The sequence below is a fragment of the Crinia signifera genome, chromosome 9 (assembly GCF_055691185.1).
Source record: "Crinia signifera chromosome 9, ASM5569118v1, whole genome shotgun sequence".
NCBI lineage: Eukaryota > Metazoa > Chordata > Amphibia > Anura > Myobatrachidae > Crinia > Crinia signifera.
The window spans coordinates 30982915-31000304 of NC_139225.1; the positions used below are offsets into that span (position 1 = coordinate 30982915).

Below are 17390 nucleotides of genomic sequence, written 5' to 3' on the forward strand. Positions count from 1 at the left end.
AGAGTCAGCAATGTTGGAATATCTGTTTTATAGTGAGTTATTAGCCTCTGGCTGTTTATAGGCAAAACCATTTATACATTTAATATAAATATAACATGAAACAGCCACAAACTGCTACTGCTCTATTCTTTCATCTAGAAGTTTATTTATGGTGACAAGTTTCCTGTTGAATGGAATGAATGAATGAATGAATGAATGAATGAAAAAATGATGTGTAACATGTCACACAATGGGCACTGCTACACATTGGGGGTTATTCTGATTCACTCGGAAAGGCACAATCACTCTCTAATGGACAAAACCATGTGCACTGCAGGTGGGGCTGATCTAACATGCGAGAGAGTTACATTTGGGTGTTTTATTTATTCTGTGCAGGGTAAATACTGGCTGCTTTATTTTTACACTGCAATGTATATATCAGTTTGAAGTACAAACCCCACCCAAATCTAAATCTCTCTGCACATGTCACATCAGCATATGGTTTTGTCCATTCGGAGTGAATCAGAATAACCCCCATTGTGCAACTCGCTGAGACAAGAAAATTGGGGGAATTCAGACCTGATTGTTGGGCTCTTTTTTTTTTTTTTTTTTTTTTAGTTTTTTGGGTTATCAGTTTTTATCTTGTAACATATGGACCCTTGGTTAGTGGACTGTGTCACCTCACATTCCCAATTGTTGTCCACGTGGATGTTAAAAAAATGATAAAGTCAGTTGAGCCACACCCACTGCCAGTGAGTCAGTTTGGAATGGTAGTTAGTGGCAGTTGTTGCAGCTCCCATATCATTTGAATTTTTAACTCTGTTGCAAGCCCCCCCCCCCCCCTGGATTCGCCACTGCTGTTCACCTAAAGTTAGTATGCCAAAAGGAAGTGTATAATAATTCCAATAGTAGCTAATACATGCTTATAATAATTACACATACCCTGACCCTAACTAAAACAATACACCAAAGTATAATTTGGATGAACCATTCAGAATAATTTCAAACAGCGGAACAGTGTATTAACGGCCTGATTCAGACCAGTGCGCTAGGCTGCGTATACTGGCAGCCTAGCGAACAGGTTAGCACTGACCACCGCCGCACCGAACTGATATACTGGGTATACTGGGTATACTGGGTGGGCATTGACATCATGTGACATCAGCGGTCCACCCCGAGCAGGCAACGCCCATAAAACGCTGGAAGTTCCCCTGTTGCCATCCCCTGCCTGTGCGAACACCTCGGCGAGTGTGATACTTGCTGAAGGCATTCAAACAGGGGTTCTGCACATGCGCATATACGTGCATGCGCAGGCACCACCATCGAAAACGGGGGCGGATTCAAACTCTGAATCGGCCCCTTAGTTTGATGCATCAATAATGTCATCTTACATTACCACATGTAATGAAATAGCTGAGTTGGAACCTAACAAAAACCTATATCAGGGTTGCCTACCCTCCCGGAATGGCTGGGAGGCTCCCAAAAATCAAGTCCCCCTCCTGGCCCCACAGAAATGTGGGCAACCCTCCCGGATACCGGTGCCCCCCCCTCCTTCCCGCATCTCCCCCGCAGCAGCATTAATCTGGGAGGGGGCGGTGCTAAAGATGCAAATCATGCAATTTAGCTTTGCCCCTTCTTGAACATCTGCGAATTGCAGGATGTGCCTACTGGGGGCGAGGCTTTATGACATCTATATCAGGCCCCGCCCCCCGAAGTGCTGCTGACAGTCTCTTCTTCAGGCTATTCTGCAGCATATGCAATATATATATATATATACAGTGGTCGAAGTGGAAATTTTGAAGTGGGGGTATGGAAATTTTGAAGTGGGGGTATGGAAAAGTAAAGAGTGAATATAGTGCGCACCTTCGGACACCCCCCTGTCCATCAACGTCCCCTGCCAGACTGCCCCGTTGTACAGGGGTATTACAAAAGCACAATATGTGCTGCTGAGTGATCAGAGAGCATCCTGAGGGGGAAAAAAAAAATTTTTTTTTAATCTTCAGATTAAAGTGGGGGTATGCCATACCCCCGTATACCGCCCCACTTCGACCACTGTATATATATATATATATATATACACACACAGGGCCGCCGACAGGGGTGTGCCCTGGGTACAGCTGTCCCGGGCAGCTGCCCACAGCGTCCCCCACACACCCGCACCCAGCCTCTTTCACCCGGCGCCGGCGGGCAGGCACGCACAATACACAGTGCAGCCTGCAGAGCGCGGAGCCTAGGACACAGAGGCACTCTGCAGGCTGCACTGTGCAGTGTGCGCTCCGGACCTGACAGGGGAAATTGAAGGAGCCGGAGGACATTGCCGCGACATGATGGTAAGTAATGGGGACGGGGTAGGGGGAGGCGGGGTGCTGGCAGGTGGGGGCAGACGCGCGGGGGGTGGGGGGGAATGCGGCCGGAGGTATGGCGCCGGACTGTAGGTCAGTCCCGGGCCCCAATATTTTTAGTGGCGGCCCTGTACATATATATATATACAGTATGTTTGCAGTGTACAGTATGTTTGCAGTGCACCTGCTGTTCAAGACCCGTAGCTGGGATTACCTGCAGTAGGAAGGAGGATACAGCGATACTCAGCACGACTCATGTTGAGTCACAGCATTTGCATACTGGGCGCGCTGAGCGGAGGAAGTGTAGAAAACAAGCAATTCATTTGTTTTTAATGCTTAACACTGTATCTCGGACGTGCAGGATTCCTTTAATGGCAATCTAAAGTGACAGCTCTTTATTAACTAGTGTGGCGAGCAAAGTGCATTGCAAATATCACAGCCATTTTGTAATAGCCATAAATGATCTTTAAAAAGAAATGAAGCAGAAAACGCGGTGGAAGAGGCACTTCAGCACGTAATGCTCATGTTCCACGTCTGTCACTCGAGTGGACATTTTGAACGGCAGTGAGGAAAAAATGAACATTTTAGGATTAACAATATACAGTCACAGTTGCCTACCCTCCCGCATTCTGCAGGAGACTCCCTGACATAGCAGCAATCTCCCTCTCTCCCTCATTAGTCTAGCAATCTCCCTCATGTCACCTAGCCCACATTACACTGTTACATCATAGTTACCTCCCCTCCTGCATTCTGCAGGAGACTCCCTGAAATAACAGCAATCTCCCTCTCTCCCTCATTAGTCTAGCAATCTCCCTCATGTCACCTAGCCCACATTACACTGTTACATCATAGCTGCCTACCCTCCTACATTCTGCAGGAGACTCCCTGAAATAGCAGCAATCTCCCTCTCTCCCTCATTAGTCTAGCAATCTCCCTCATGTCACCTAGACCACATTACACTGTTACATTTTTGGGGAAAAAAGGAATGAGAGACAGATACATTTACATTGAATCATCAGCACCATTTCCCAGCACTTTACCAAGTATAGTAGCTCTTACTTTTTTTAATATAAAGTTTTATTCAATATTTCCACATACATCTAAAAGTAGACATAGAGGAACAAAAAAAAATAGATAAATAGCATATTTCTGCAGGTATCATTGAGGATGGAGGGCTCTTCCTTGCTATCACTGTTACTTTAATCTTCCTAAAACTCTCATTCCTACCTTAACTCTTAGCAGGGTAGAGTTTAAACTATCTCCTCTTAATTTTATAAGCGACCTACGGTTTTTACCTGCTAGAATCTACACATAGATGAACTCATGATCGTAACTCATATGTCTATACTTTAACAACGTATAAGACAAAAATCACAATACAGGCACACTTAGGATAAACTGCAAATGTAGTGTGAATGAGGAAGTTTCCTCATTCTCTTCCAAATAAATGAGACTCTTTCCTTAAATCTATTGTTGGGTTGATCTACTTCATTTTCTACTTCCCATGTCCTATACCGGTATTCTTCTACAATACCATCTTGTTTCTTCGAAGGGGAGTATAATTTGGTGTTGCAGTTGCCTGTTTAAAGTTTCAATAAAGACACCCCAGGTCCTATAAAACCTCCAGCCACCCTCTTCCACTTCTGCCAATGCATTATATTTTTCCAAGTACATAGTTTTCATAAGGGGAGCTTTTAGTTGTCCAGTTCTTCAAAATTATTATTTTTTTGCTACCGTCACTATTAATGTTAGTATTGGTACCAGGTTCCTATTGTTCTGACTTACTCTCCACTCAGTGAAATCTGCCCATAAGTAATGATAGATACATTTATATTGAATCATCAGCACCATTTCCCAGCACTTTGCCAAGTATAGTAGCTCTTACTTACTGCTTTGTGGCTCATCTACATTTGGATATAATATAAGTAATTTTAAAAGAGTCCTCTCAGATGTAGCAGTACACACCCAAGCTTCTAGGTGCCACGTTTACAATCTCTCCATATATTGAACTTGACACGCCCTTTAAGTGGAGCATGACACGCCTCCTCAATGGTGCACTTTGCAAAATTCTACCACCAACTATAATCTCTACCACCAGAGGCGAATTGGGACACCGGGAAGCCGGGACATTTCCCGGTGGGCCGGGTCCCACCCCTCTCTGTGGCCGTTCTCCTCACCGGGTCGGCTGAAGGCTGACAGTACCGAGGCTGCAAACGCCCTCACTGTCATAGCCAGCAACTCCACCTTTTTTAGCTCCTCAGCTATGACAATCCTGGCGCGTCTATCGGCGAGAGGTCGTGCAGAGCCCGGCCCACAGCGCCTGGACCACCGGCACCGCCTGGTACACACACACACAGCCTGCAGCACCGTTATCTGCCCTGCTCCGGGGCTCTGCCTCCGCAATACACCTGCTCTGCTCAGCTGGGGCTACATCGGCCTCAGCCCTGGACACCCGAATGGCTCTGCACTACCCCATGGGTGCGCTGCATCCTGCGCTGCGGGCTTCCTAAACCCCCGGCTGTGGCTAGCAGCGCTGCTGGATGACATTGGTCAGTGACAGCCTGGTGTGAGGTTAAAGTCTTGCTTCCCCCAGATCATTCTGTTGGGGGACCATGCCCACCCCTGGGCTCAGGGCACACCGACAAGGGATATGGGAGAGGACTTCTGCCCCAACCTGTGGTGAGGACATCTGCCCCTGCCAGAGGCTGATCTCTCCTGGCCACCCTGACTGCCTATTACAGAGAGATGTCCAGAAGAAAACAGAGTAATCCTAGACAGATTAAACATAAGTACCACACTGCCACTTACAGTACCTGCTCCTCCTACCATCATGTACTGTACACTTCTGTGCCCCCACCTTCTCTGCCCATCTAATACATGTTGTTCCCCCACAGGCTGTCATGCTGTATAGGTAATAGGAATACTTTTTCTTGGGCTGTAACGATAGTAGCCTCTTATATGTGTTGGTGACTGGTGGCAGTCCTTATATGAATGGTTTATCACACGTTCCTACTGAATCCAAAGGCTGAGTGTTGTACATTCCAAGCGTGACCAAAGTCCATAATCTTGTATATCCAGCTTATGATTAGGTTCTGCTTCCAGAGGGTGATATTGGCGAGCGGTTCTCTTGGGGTCATGTAGGTATAAATTTTTGGGACTATCCCGTAAATGACGCCATGTTACCCTTTTATAAGCTCCATAAATATCTCTCCATTGTGAATACTGAGCTCCTGTGATTGGGAATGATTTATCATACTGTATTTAACGGTGTTCAAATCAGGTAGTTTATAGACCATGGCTTACTCAGTTGGGCTTATTTACTAAGCGGCGGGCTCTAAAACCTGGCACCTCCGGTCATGGATCTGCCCAGAATACCTTCACAAGCCATGCTTTGCTAGTAAACGCATTGCCCTTTTGAAATTTTGGGCATATACAAAAATAGAACCCGGTACTAAATACACAGGGGCAGTACAGATGATATAATGGTTAGCATTACTGCCTCACAGCGCTGAGGTCATGGGTTCGATCCCCACCATGGCCCTAACTGTGGGGAGTTTGTATATTCTCCCCGTACTTGTGTGGGTTTACTCCGGTTTCCCTTAATCCAAAAACAAACTGGTAGGTTAATTGGCTCCCAACATAAATTAACCCTAGAATGTCTGTGTGTGTGTACATGTGGTAGGGAATATAGATTGGAAGCTCCACTGGGGTAGGGACTGATGTGAACATTCAAATATTATCTGTAAAGCGCTGCAGAATATGTGTGCGCTATATAAGAAACTGTTAATAAATAAATATGACAGTGAGAGCGTCGTACTGACAGCCTCCTGCAGCCAGCCATGTGACAGAGTTCGGGATCTCCATTGCTGCCGCTGCCGTGGAGAGTGCTGTGGGGGGACAGTGAAGTTGCTGGATGGCTCCCCCTCCGCCCGGCTGCAGAAGCTCCCCCCCCCCCCTCTCCGTCCGGCATTTGGAGCCAGCACAGAAATCAGCAGGTGAGCAGCCCCCCTGCATTACATACAACTCCGCCCCCGCCGACCCCCCCCCCCCCCCCCCCGCCGCCGACAGCACACCCACCCACCCCCGCCGACCCCCCCCCCCCCCCCGGGCTGGATTGGATATTTCCCGGGCTGGATTGAAGTCCCAATCAGTCCCTGTCTACCACCAACTATAATCTCCCTGATTTTCAAAGGTAGGCAAGTTTGTATACAGTACTTTGAGGTTGCTGTGCCCTAAAACTGCGTTAGGTGTTTGTATTTTATACTTTGTCATTGCCAAGGGACGAGACTTAACTGTTGGCGGTCTGTCCAGAAGTGGTGGTAGCAAAGCTTGAATTAGTGGTTAACTGCTTGCACCCAGTTTTACCTGGTTGATGTCAGGGGCAGCTGCTGCATGTCTTGCTGATCTGATTCAGGTACATGGATGGCTCACTCCTTCGCAACATTTTCCAGATCCAGAACAAGGCCGAATGTCTTCACCCTGCTGACGGATTCTTATGAGCCCTGGACCCTTTATAAGTCCTGGCGATTGGCGCATTTTCATTCTGGCTGTGATTTTAGACAACATGGAGGTGTCCATGCTGTCTGCTGCAGGGGAGGGGGGAGCAGCAGGGAAGGCAGTGGGGGACCTACTATGAGGGACCCATACCTCCCGACTGTCCCACTGTCCCGGGGGGGGGCAGTTGGGAGACCCCCCTGTCACCCGTGAATAGACACTGTGCTTCTGTTCAGGGCTGGTGCCAGGTTTCTTGGCACCCTAGGCAAAGCCTCTGCATACCCCCCCCCCCCCTAATCTTACATATACACACGCTGCCTCTCATACATACACTGCCTCCCTCATACATGTACGCACACGGCCCAATACCGTTTCAACTGCACACAGCAGTCTTCCTCAGGGGAGGAAGACTCGTCAGTGGGGGTTTCCCAGAAACCTCCACTGACTGGGGAGAGAGGCCATGCATGATTTTGCTAAGCCCCTACCCCTCGCTGCAAATTGCTGCGATTCACAGGTCATTGGGAAGGGGGAGCAATATTTTACATGATTCCATTAGACATGCAGTATTTTGGCCCCGCCCCCTCCTGAGAGACTCACAAATCGCAGCATTTTGCCATGAGGGGGTGGGGCTTAGTAATATCATGCCTGGTCTCTCTCTCCTGTCAGTGGGAGTTTCTGGGAAACCCCACCTGTGTGCGCTACTGCTCCTGTATCTATCAATACATTTTGGTGTCAACATATTGGCCGTCTACTCAGACACTGTAGACCTTTCAATTCCTTCCCACTTTCAGTTGCAGCAATAAAAAATGAAAGGGTTCTTTATTTGCCCATTTGCAGTGTGTAAAAAATAAAAAGATTAAAGGGTCTAAAAGAAAAAATAACTCTGTAAAGTAACGATGTTAACAGAGAAACGTATTTCCCTATTGAAGCCGGTAACTTGGAAGGTGAAGGGAGAAAAATGGCAGCATTTCTGACTAACTGATGAAATGATTTTATCAGTTACCAGAACCGTAGGACCATACATTTCACTTTCATGTCCGTGACAAAGGGAAGCAAAGCGTTTTGCTGAAACTCCAACTTCAATCTACAGCCGGTCTATCAGTGTCATACTTAACCACTGAGGCAGCACCTTTCCTATAGAACCGCTCTATCTCATAAAGCAGCGCTGGCCTCTCCTGACTCCCTTTCAATTGCTCCTCACTATGGGGCCGATCTTGCCAAGGTGCTTGCAGCCTGACTGACAGGCGGGGGTCGTGGCGGAGTAGACCTCCGGCGTTTTATAAGCGTGCCCAGAAAACCGTGGGCGCACCCATAGAAATGCTGGGAGTGCCCGGCTGAATCAAATCAAATCTATATGTCACATACAAGTCATACATAGTACAATATGTAGTGAAATGCTTATACAACTGTCCTACATTACGGTAGGATAAGTAGATCGGCTGAGGAATAGTGTAGAGAGAGATTGTGTGGGGTAGGTCTGGTAGAAGGAAGGAAAGTCCTGGTACTAGGAGGTCTGGTTGAGGGCTCTAATGGCCTGCGGGAAGAAGCTCCTTCTCATTCGCTCTGTGTTTGCCTTCAATGAGCGGTAGCGTTTCCCTGATCGCAATAGGGAGAAGAGTCCATTGTTGGGATGGCTGAGGTCCTTCATTATCTTCCTGACTTTGGTCCAGCATCACTTGCTGTATATAGTGTCCAGATCTGGAGGCTCGATACGGATGGTGCGCTCTGCCGATCGCACAACCCTCTGGAGAGCTTGTCTGTCCTTTTTGGTGCTGTTCCCAAACCAGGCCGTGATATTTCCTGTCAGGATGCTCTCAATGGTGCAGGCATAGAAATTCTTTAGTACCCTTGAGGATAGTCTAAAGTCCTTCAGCCGACTAAGATGATAAAGACGTTGCCGAGCCTTTTTCGCCAGGGAGTTAACATGACATGGTGTAGAGGACACCTGAAACTGTCTACTCTCTCCACTGGGGTCCCATTGATGGTCAGTGGCTGGTAGTTTTTCTCCTGCTTTGTGCTGAAGTCCACTATTAGTTCCTTAGTTTTGCTGAGGTTTAGATAGAGATTGTTGACCTTGCACCAAGATTCCAGGTTGCTAACCTCCTCTAGGGGTAGGCTGTCTCATCATTGTTAGAGATCAGGCCCACCACCACAACAGTGTCGTCTGCAAACTTAATGATGTTGGTGGTGCTCGAAGTGGCCAAACAGTCGTAAGTATATAGAGAGTACAGCAGGGGGCTCAGAACACAGCCCTGGGGGGGACATGACAGGGAGCATGACGTCGGTGCTCAAATCAGTGCAGCCGCCTAGTGACTCCTGGGTAATGTGGCAGCTGCAAGCGCTGGTAGAGGAGGAAAGATCGTTCGATGGTAAGTAACCATCAAATGATTTTTCCTCTGGGGGGGGGGGGTGGGGGTGGGTGGGTTTCCGCATTGTGTTCTCTTTGCCCGGTAGCGTTGTGGTTAGCATTGCAGTCTCCTAACAACTGTGTTGAGTTTGTATGCTCTCTCTCAATGTTTGCATTGGTCTTTTCCCAGTGCAAACATTGCTTCGGCCTTCTACGTTCTCAGAGAATACTTAGCGTTTTCATGGGGTCGACCATAAAATGTTGGGTGTTTCCCTGTTGCCGCCCCCTGCTCGTGCGAACGCCTCGTCGACTGTGATAGTCGCTGAAGCCGTTCGCACAGAGGGTCTGCACAAGCGCAAATACACACATACTAATGCACAGGCGCCCCACCAACATCACTAGTGTAAATGTAAGCACCAGTGGAACAGGGGACAAATATTCTCTGTAAAACCCTGAAACAAATAAGCTGTAGTGTATAGATGCATAAAGGATATCATTATCGTATTAAGTAAATGTGACACGATCTGCACTTTTGCTCTGAAGGGTCAACCAGACAGTATCAGGCGAGATGCGCTCAGCAGCAAATTGCTCCCCAGACTATGTAACAATATTGTCAGCTAGCTCTTGTCTGTGTGTGAATGGAGTCCGGGGGAGGAAGAAGCAATTCCTAAAGGCTTTTCTTGTCCGCCTGGGATGTAGAGGGATATCGTACCAAATGGCCTTGGGGGCCGCTGCAATAGATAGCAGTGGCACAGGCAGTGGGGAGGGGGGACTCAAACCCCCCCCCCACTGACAAATATTGTATATGATCTACAACATGCTGTTGCAGTAGGTAAGACAGAGTGCTTGTATGTGTGTGCTGTATGTGCGTGTGTATGTGTGTACAGCTCCGAACATTGGCATCGGAATCTCACCAGAGCCTATATATGAGATACATACAAATGACCAGTGTTTAGGATGTCAACAGTAAAAATACCAATGCCGGAATCTTGAAGGAGGGAACCCAGATTGGGGGCCCCTAAGTACCCTACGCTAGTCCTAAAGTATGCTAGTCCCTGAACCTAACCCACCTTCCCTGCAGCCTAAATGTAATCTTCCCTTCTGCAGCATAACCCTAACCTTCCCCTCCCTGCAGCATAACCCTAACCTTCCCCTCCCTGCAGCCTAACCCTAACCTTCCCTCCCTCAGCCTAACCCTAACCTTCCCCTCCCCGCAGCCTAATCCTAACCTTCCCTCACTGCAGCCTAACCCTAACCTTCCCCTCACTGCAGCCTAACCCTAACCTTCCCCTCACTGCAGCCTAACCCTACCACCCCTGCAGCCTAACCCTAACCTTCCCCTCTCTGCAGCCTAACCCTAACCTTCCCCTCCCTGCAGCCTAACCCTAACCTTTCCCTCCCTGCAGCCTAACCCTAACCCTACCACCCCTGCAGCCTAACCCTAACCTTCCCCTCTCTGCAGCCTAACCCTAACCTTCCCCTCCCTGCAGCCTAACCCTAACCTTCCCCTCCCTGCAGCCTAATCCTAACCCTCCCATCCCTGCAGCCTAACCCTAACCTTCCCATCCCTGCAGCCTAACCCTAACCTTCCCATCCCTGCAGCCTAACCCTAACCCCTCCTGCAGCCTAACCTAACCTTCCCCTCCCTGCAGCCTAGCCGTAACCTTCCCCTCCCTGCAGCCTAAACCTAACCTTCCCCTTCCTGCAGCCTAACCCTAACCTTCCCATCCCTGCAGCATAACCCTAACCTTCCCTCCTGCAGCCTAACCCTAACCTTCCCCTCCCTGTAGCCTAAACCTAACCTTCCCCTCCCTGCAGCCTAACCCTATCCTTCCCCTTCCTGCAGCCTAACCTAACCCTTCCTGCAGCCTAACCCTAACCTTCCCTTTCCTGCAGCCTAACCCTAACCTTCCCCTCCCTGCAGCCTAATCCTAACCTTCCCCTCCCTGCAGCCTAACCTAACCTTCCCCTCCCTGCAGCCTAACCCATACCTTCCCCTCCCTGCAGCCTAACCCATACCTTCCCCTCCCTGCAGCATAACCCTAACCTTCCCTCCTGCAGCCTAACCCTAACCTTCCCCTCCCTGTAGCCTAAACCTAACCTTCCCCTCCCTGCAGCCTAACACTAACCTTTCCCTTCCTGCAGCCTAACCTAACCCTTCCTGCAGCCTAACCCTAACCTTCCCCTTCCTGCAGCCTAACCCTAACCTTCCCCTCCCTGCAGCCTAACCCTAACCTTCCCCTCACTGCAGCCTAACCCTAACCTTCCCCTTATTGCAGCCTAACCCTAACCTTCCCCTCACTGCAGCCTAACCTTAACCTTCCCCTTACTGCAGCCTAACCCTAACCCTACCACCCCTGCAGCCTAACCCTAACCTTCCCCTCTCTGCAGCCTAACCCTAACCTTCCCCTCCCTGCAGCCTAACCCTAACCTTTCCCTCCCTGCAGCCTAACCCTAACCTTCCCCTCCCTGCAGCCTAACCCTAACCTTTCCCTCCCTGCAGCCTAACCCTAACCCTACCACCCCTGCAGCCTAACCCTAACCTTCCCCTCTCTGCAGCCTAACCCTAACCTTCCCCTCCCTGCAGCCTAACCCTAACCTTCCCCTCCCTGCAGCCTAATCCTAACCCTCCCATCCCTGCAGCCTAACCCTAACCTTCCCTCCCTGCAGCCTAACCCTAACCTTCCCTCCCTGCAGCCTAACCCTAACCTTCCCTCCTGCAGCCTAACCCTAACCTTCCCTCCCTGCAGCCTAACCTTCCCCTCCCTGCAGCTTAACCCTAACCTTCCCCTTCCTGCAGCCTAACCCTAACCTTCCCATCCCTGCAGCATAACCCTAACTTTCCCTCCTGCAGCCTAACCCTAACCTTCCCCTCCCTGCAGCCTAACCCTAACCTTCCCCTCCCTGCAGCCTAACCCTAACCTTCCCCTTCCTGCAGCCTAACCTAACCCTTCCTGCAGCCTAACCCTAACCTTCCCCTTCCTGCAGCCTAACCCTAACCTTCCCTTTCCTGCAGCCTAATCCTAACCTTCCCCTCCCCGCAGCCTGACCTAACCTTCCCCTCCCTGCAGCCTAACCCATACCTTCCCCTCCCTGCAGCCTAACCCATACCTTCCCCTCCCTGCAGCCTAACCCTAACCTTCCCACCTGCAACCTAACACTAAGTCCTCCCACTAGTGCCTAAAAATAACCCCCCCATCTGTCCCCCCCCCCCCCCCAACCGCCCGCTCCTAGTCCTTGCATACTCACGGATCAAGATGCCATCTGTTGGTATTCCAGCATTATCATGCTGACTACATCCCACGATAGATAGATAGATAGATAGATAGATAGATAGATAGATAGAGAAACCCCCTGACAAAGGCCTGCATTTGCTCTGGATAGACCAGCTTTGCTTTGCAAATCACCCCACTGCCCACCACCTGCGCAGTTACAGCCAGACTACAAAGTCATGTGCAGAACCTTAACTGGGGAGATTCCCAGCAGATTCCAGCCAAGCAGAGATGACATACATGCAGAGCAATCTTTGATGCAATTGCTGGACCTCTTCTTCCATTCTATCTCACGTCTTTCCTAATGCACTGTGTTCTCTCTCCCCATGTCCTTGCTGTCTTCCTTTCCATCTTATTGTCTGTCTCTCCTCGCTCTCCTGCGTGCTCATTAACTCTCCCTGTCATTGTTTCTCTTCCTAGTGTCCTGAAGCTGTCACTGGTACACGTTTCTCGTCTAATAATTACACAAGCAGAATGCCCCCATCATCCCTGTGTCCTCCGCAAACCTTGTCCCCTATCCCCGCTGCCCCATCCCCCCACATGCAAAAATATATTCTCTCTGTTGCCTCCCAACTGTGTTTCGTTCCTTCAGAAAAGGCACAGTTTCCATGACAACGGTTACTGTGTATCAATAAGACACAGTAAGCAAGAACACCATTGATCGGTCTCTGATAGAGTCACAGGCTAATGGTGAAATGCTGTGCAGTGTACCAGATAGGAGGGGGCCCAACATCTGCAGCTAGTGCAGCCGAGACGGGCGAGGGGGTGAAGGGAGGGCAGTGAATGTTTTAAGAGAATATTGTGGTTTAGAACCAGGGATCACAGGGGCTACCATCCCAACATAAGCACAAATTAGAAGCTTGGCTTCATGCAATGCAGGAAAAAAACAAGAAATAAAAAAAGTTTATGCTATCATTAGAGATCAGTGGCAAACACAGGATTTCTAGAGTGGGGCTCCAAATGCAATCCGCAATCTCCATTGCTGCGGAACATTGGAGCAATGAGGGAAATAATATGAAAAAAGTGGTCAGGAAAAGGTTGAACATACCATAATAAATAAATACACAAACATAATAGAACCAGTACTGCATTTTTTAAGAAAAAGTTGGTAAGGCTCCTGTGTCTTCTTCCTGGTAGCTGCTCTCTGGTCCAGTGCCCTGATTGAGGACTCAGATCCACACACAAAGCAAACTTGGTAAAGGAAGCTGCTACCACTGGGCATGTGCAACTGCTTACACTGCATGATGTGGCGGCATGTGTCACCTGCCAAGAAGAGGGCGGGGTTCTGGTTAACTGGAACCTCCCCCACCTGCATTTGCCTATGGAGATTTACTGTTAATCCATAGATACAATACAATCCATAGATACAATACAACCTACAAGTGCCCTGTATTTAATATTAGAACCTAGGACTAGTAATTTCCATCAATAATAGCCTGTCTTGGGAAAAGATGGCTGAAGTATCTCTGAAGCTTGCATACTGCATATTCCAGGTGAAACACAGGACTTCTGCAGGGTCCAAATGTTTGATTTTAGCGCGATTGTCACCAGCCTATGAAGGATACATAACTAGCAGCATGTAACAAGCCACTAGCCAGGCTTTGGGTAAGGAGATAATGCACGGATTTGTAGTGCCGTGTAGAAGGGGCGGGCCTAAATTATGCAAATTGTAGCATTTAACTCCAGCCCTTACCCACGAATCTGCAAATGTTAGCATTTTGGGGGCAGGGCCTAGTGACTTTCCACCAGAGCCTGCCCCCGCAGTGGCAAAATGTGTCTCCTTTCCAGAGAGGAGAATGTGAAAAATGATCAAGTATGCTGCAAGGACCATATGTTTTTACCTGTCACCGTGAGTGAAAAAAGGTGGGGCAGGGGGCGGTGCCACATGGGTAGCTACTTGTTTGGGGCGTGGCAAAGAGAAATTGTGCCATTTTAGCCATGCCCCCAATGTGCAATGGGGGCACTGCGGTGGGTGGGGCTAAAATGGTGCAATTTGTATAATTTGACCCGTGGACCCCCTGCTGAGGGGAGTCACGGGAGCCGGGCGGCTGACCGGGAGGGTTGCCCCTCTCTCCAGGGGGTCTGGAGGGGACACGATTTCCGCATCCCTCCTGGCCTTGCCTGGAGGGTAGGCAACTCTGATCTACACATGCACTGTATGCTACCGCTTGCCCTTTTCATCGGTGCAGTGGTCCACCCAACTCAAAATCTCGCCCCCTCGCATGCTTGTGAATGAGGCCCAATACTTTACATTTCCCTAGTGCTGAGTAATAACAGATATGTAGCCATGATTACAGGTTACCTTTATTCAAAAAGAAGCCAAGTGAAAAGCCACAAATGACATATGAAGCAGGCTTTATTGCAGCATTTCACTCATTTGGCCTCACATATAGATCATTACCATACTTTTCCCCCTGTTAGGAAGAAGCAGTGATGTTGGCTATTAGTGGACGCAGTAATTTGACAGTTTGCCTAACGGGTTGTTCAATAAATGGATAGTGATGTCTGTAGTGCGCTTAACTAGCCAGAGACTATTTCTCCTACTGCATGCGCTCTGTGACTGCCTCGCGCGGGTTCTCTGATCTCACAATGTGGACGGGTGGTTTTCCCGTATACAGCCCCCCTGGTAGAACTGAGGGCCATGTACAATGCTAATATGGTGCAGGGAAGCTCACAGTTCTGCAAATGCGTAAGCACCTAAACATTTTTTTATGCGGGGAGAAGTCGAAGAACCTAGTAACAACACTGATCATTAATGTAGACATTTATCTTTTTATACACTGTATGGAATATAGTATTAATATGTAGTACTATAGATGGTCTGTAGTATAGGCTGTATTAAATCTTTAAATAATAAAATAAGTGGGTAGGAAAAGGTTAAACACACCATAATAAATGCATAAACAAACATAACAGAACCAGTTCTGCAGTTTCTAAGCACATTCTCCCACCTCATTGTAAAGCTCCTGTCTCTTTTTCAAGATAGCTGCCCTCTGGTCCAGTGCACTGATTGTGTACTCAGATACACACATACACGAACACACACACACAGCAAACTTGGTAGAAGCAGCTGCTTTCAACGGGCATGTGCAGCAGTAATCATATTATATACCATTGATATTGTTGTCATAATTTGAGCCACTTGTCAAGTGTATTTACAGAGCATGTACATAAATCTCAGAGGAGAAACATGCATTAGGTATTATGAGAGAAAAAATATGCATCATACTTACTTCCCTCCTCCAGGAGGGAACAGCCAACCGGTGCCTTGGGGGTGTGGCCTGCACAAAGAATGGTTGCTCAGGGGCGTGGCAGAATGATAGAATCACCATGGCTCCACCTCCACTGTACATAGCATTGAAAACAGGCATTATAAGAGGGTGTATGATACAAAATGGAAATGTATCAAAACACAGCTATTGTCACTGTTACCAGTGAGATAGAGACATTGTTAAAATTTACTATTTACGGTGTCACCTTCCATGAGACCCTGGAGAACTAACATGAAATGTATATTTTCTGCTGCTCCACAGGTGAATGGAAAAGATCTTTCGCGACTCTCCCAGGAGCAGACATTTGAGACGTTACGCACCACAAAAGACCCTCTCTTGATCCAAGTGCTTCGGCGGAGCCCCCGTATGAAAGGAGCGTTGACTACTTCCTACCATGACCTCCAGTTTGTGGACAGTGGAACACAAACAGATATCACCTTTGAACACATCATGACAATGGGCAAACCAAGACCCCCCAGCCCTGCCATAGTTGTCTTAGAACCGTATGTACTATCAGAGCTGTGAGTAGAGAGTCTACTACTAATGAGTGAAAGTCTCATGTTGTCCTTGTGATGTAGTAGTTGATATTACACATGGGGCCAGATGTACTAAGTCTTTGGGAAAGATAAATTGTGGAGAGATCGTTTTTGTACATTTTCTTTTTCTCCTAATTAGTATTTAAAAATCAATTATTAAATATAAAGATAAAAAGAGATTTTGGAGTAAATTTACTAAAGCTTAAAAAAATGAAAAGAGGTGCTGTTGTCCATAGCAACCAATCAATCATATTCTGTCTATTATTTTCTAGGTTGCTATAGAGAAATGATAGGGTACAAGGCTATAATAGTGTGCCGAGGGCAGCGAGCCAGGCAAGGGGATAACCATACAGTGTTACGGGGATCATGTATACTAGGCATGCCCAAACTGTGACCCTCCAGCTGTGAAACTACACATCCCAGCATTCCTTGCCATAGTTGTAGCATTCCATAATAGAAAAACTGTGGCAAGGCATGATGGGACTTGTAGTTTTACAACAGCTGGAGGGCCATAGTTTGGACATGCCTGATATATACAAATGTTGACATACACACCAAAAAAACATAAAAAAATGTGTTGCCTTTGCGACCATTTCAAAGTCAACCTTTTGCTTGTGATGACCTTTAGTCAATGATCTAGACCATGTCGACTTTTTTTAATGTGTCAACCTATTGCCTGGCAACCAATAGAGATATGTGGATCTAGGCACGGTAGACATATTAATCCACACCCATTTGATCAGAGTGCCGATAGCGCCGGTTATTTTGCAAACAAGCTGCTGCTGGTGTCCTACATACTGTAGGTTATGGTATATAGCAGGGTTGCCGTCCCTCCCCGAAATTTCCGGGAGTCTCCCGAAAATCTGGGCTCCCTCCCGGCCCCCCGGAAGGGTGGGCAACCCTCCCGGATTCAAGGGGGACCCCCGCTGTCCCCGGGATCGCGGCATTAAAATGCCGCAATCCTCGGGTCTCAGAGGAGGGGGCGGAGCTAAAATGTCACAATCGCGTCATTTTAGCCGCGCCCCCTCCACGGAGATCACTGAATTCGCTGGTTTATCAGCATGGGGGCGGGGTTTAGTGATGTCACGCTTAAGCCCCGCCCCCTGAGCGGGTACTGACTCTCTCCTCTCCGAACTTCTCCCGGAGAA

General features: G+C 48.3%; 1 protein-coding gene across 3 annotated transcripts in view; it reads left to right on the forward strand.

Annotated features, from left to right (window-relative positions):
• The window catches only part of PDZD4 (PDZ domain containing 4), a 97966-nt gene that overhangs the window by 65286 nt on the left and 15290 nt on the right, over nucleotides 1–17390 (forward strand). For 2 of the 3 annotated variants that reach the window (XM_083158684.1, XM_083158681.1), the window contains exon 2: nucleotides 15968–16227. In XM_083158684.1, coding sequence (XP_083014810.1) covers nucleotides 15968–16227 — 260 coding nt within the window. The remainder of the gene's footprint in view (nucleotides 1–15967; nucleotides 16228–17390) is intronic. The other variant, XM_083158682.1, reaches the window with a different exon arrangement.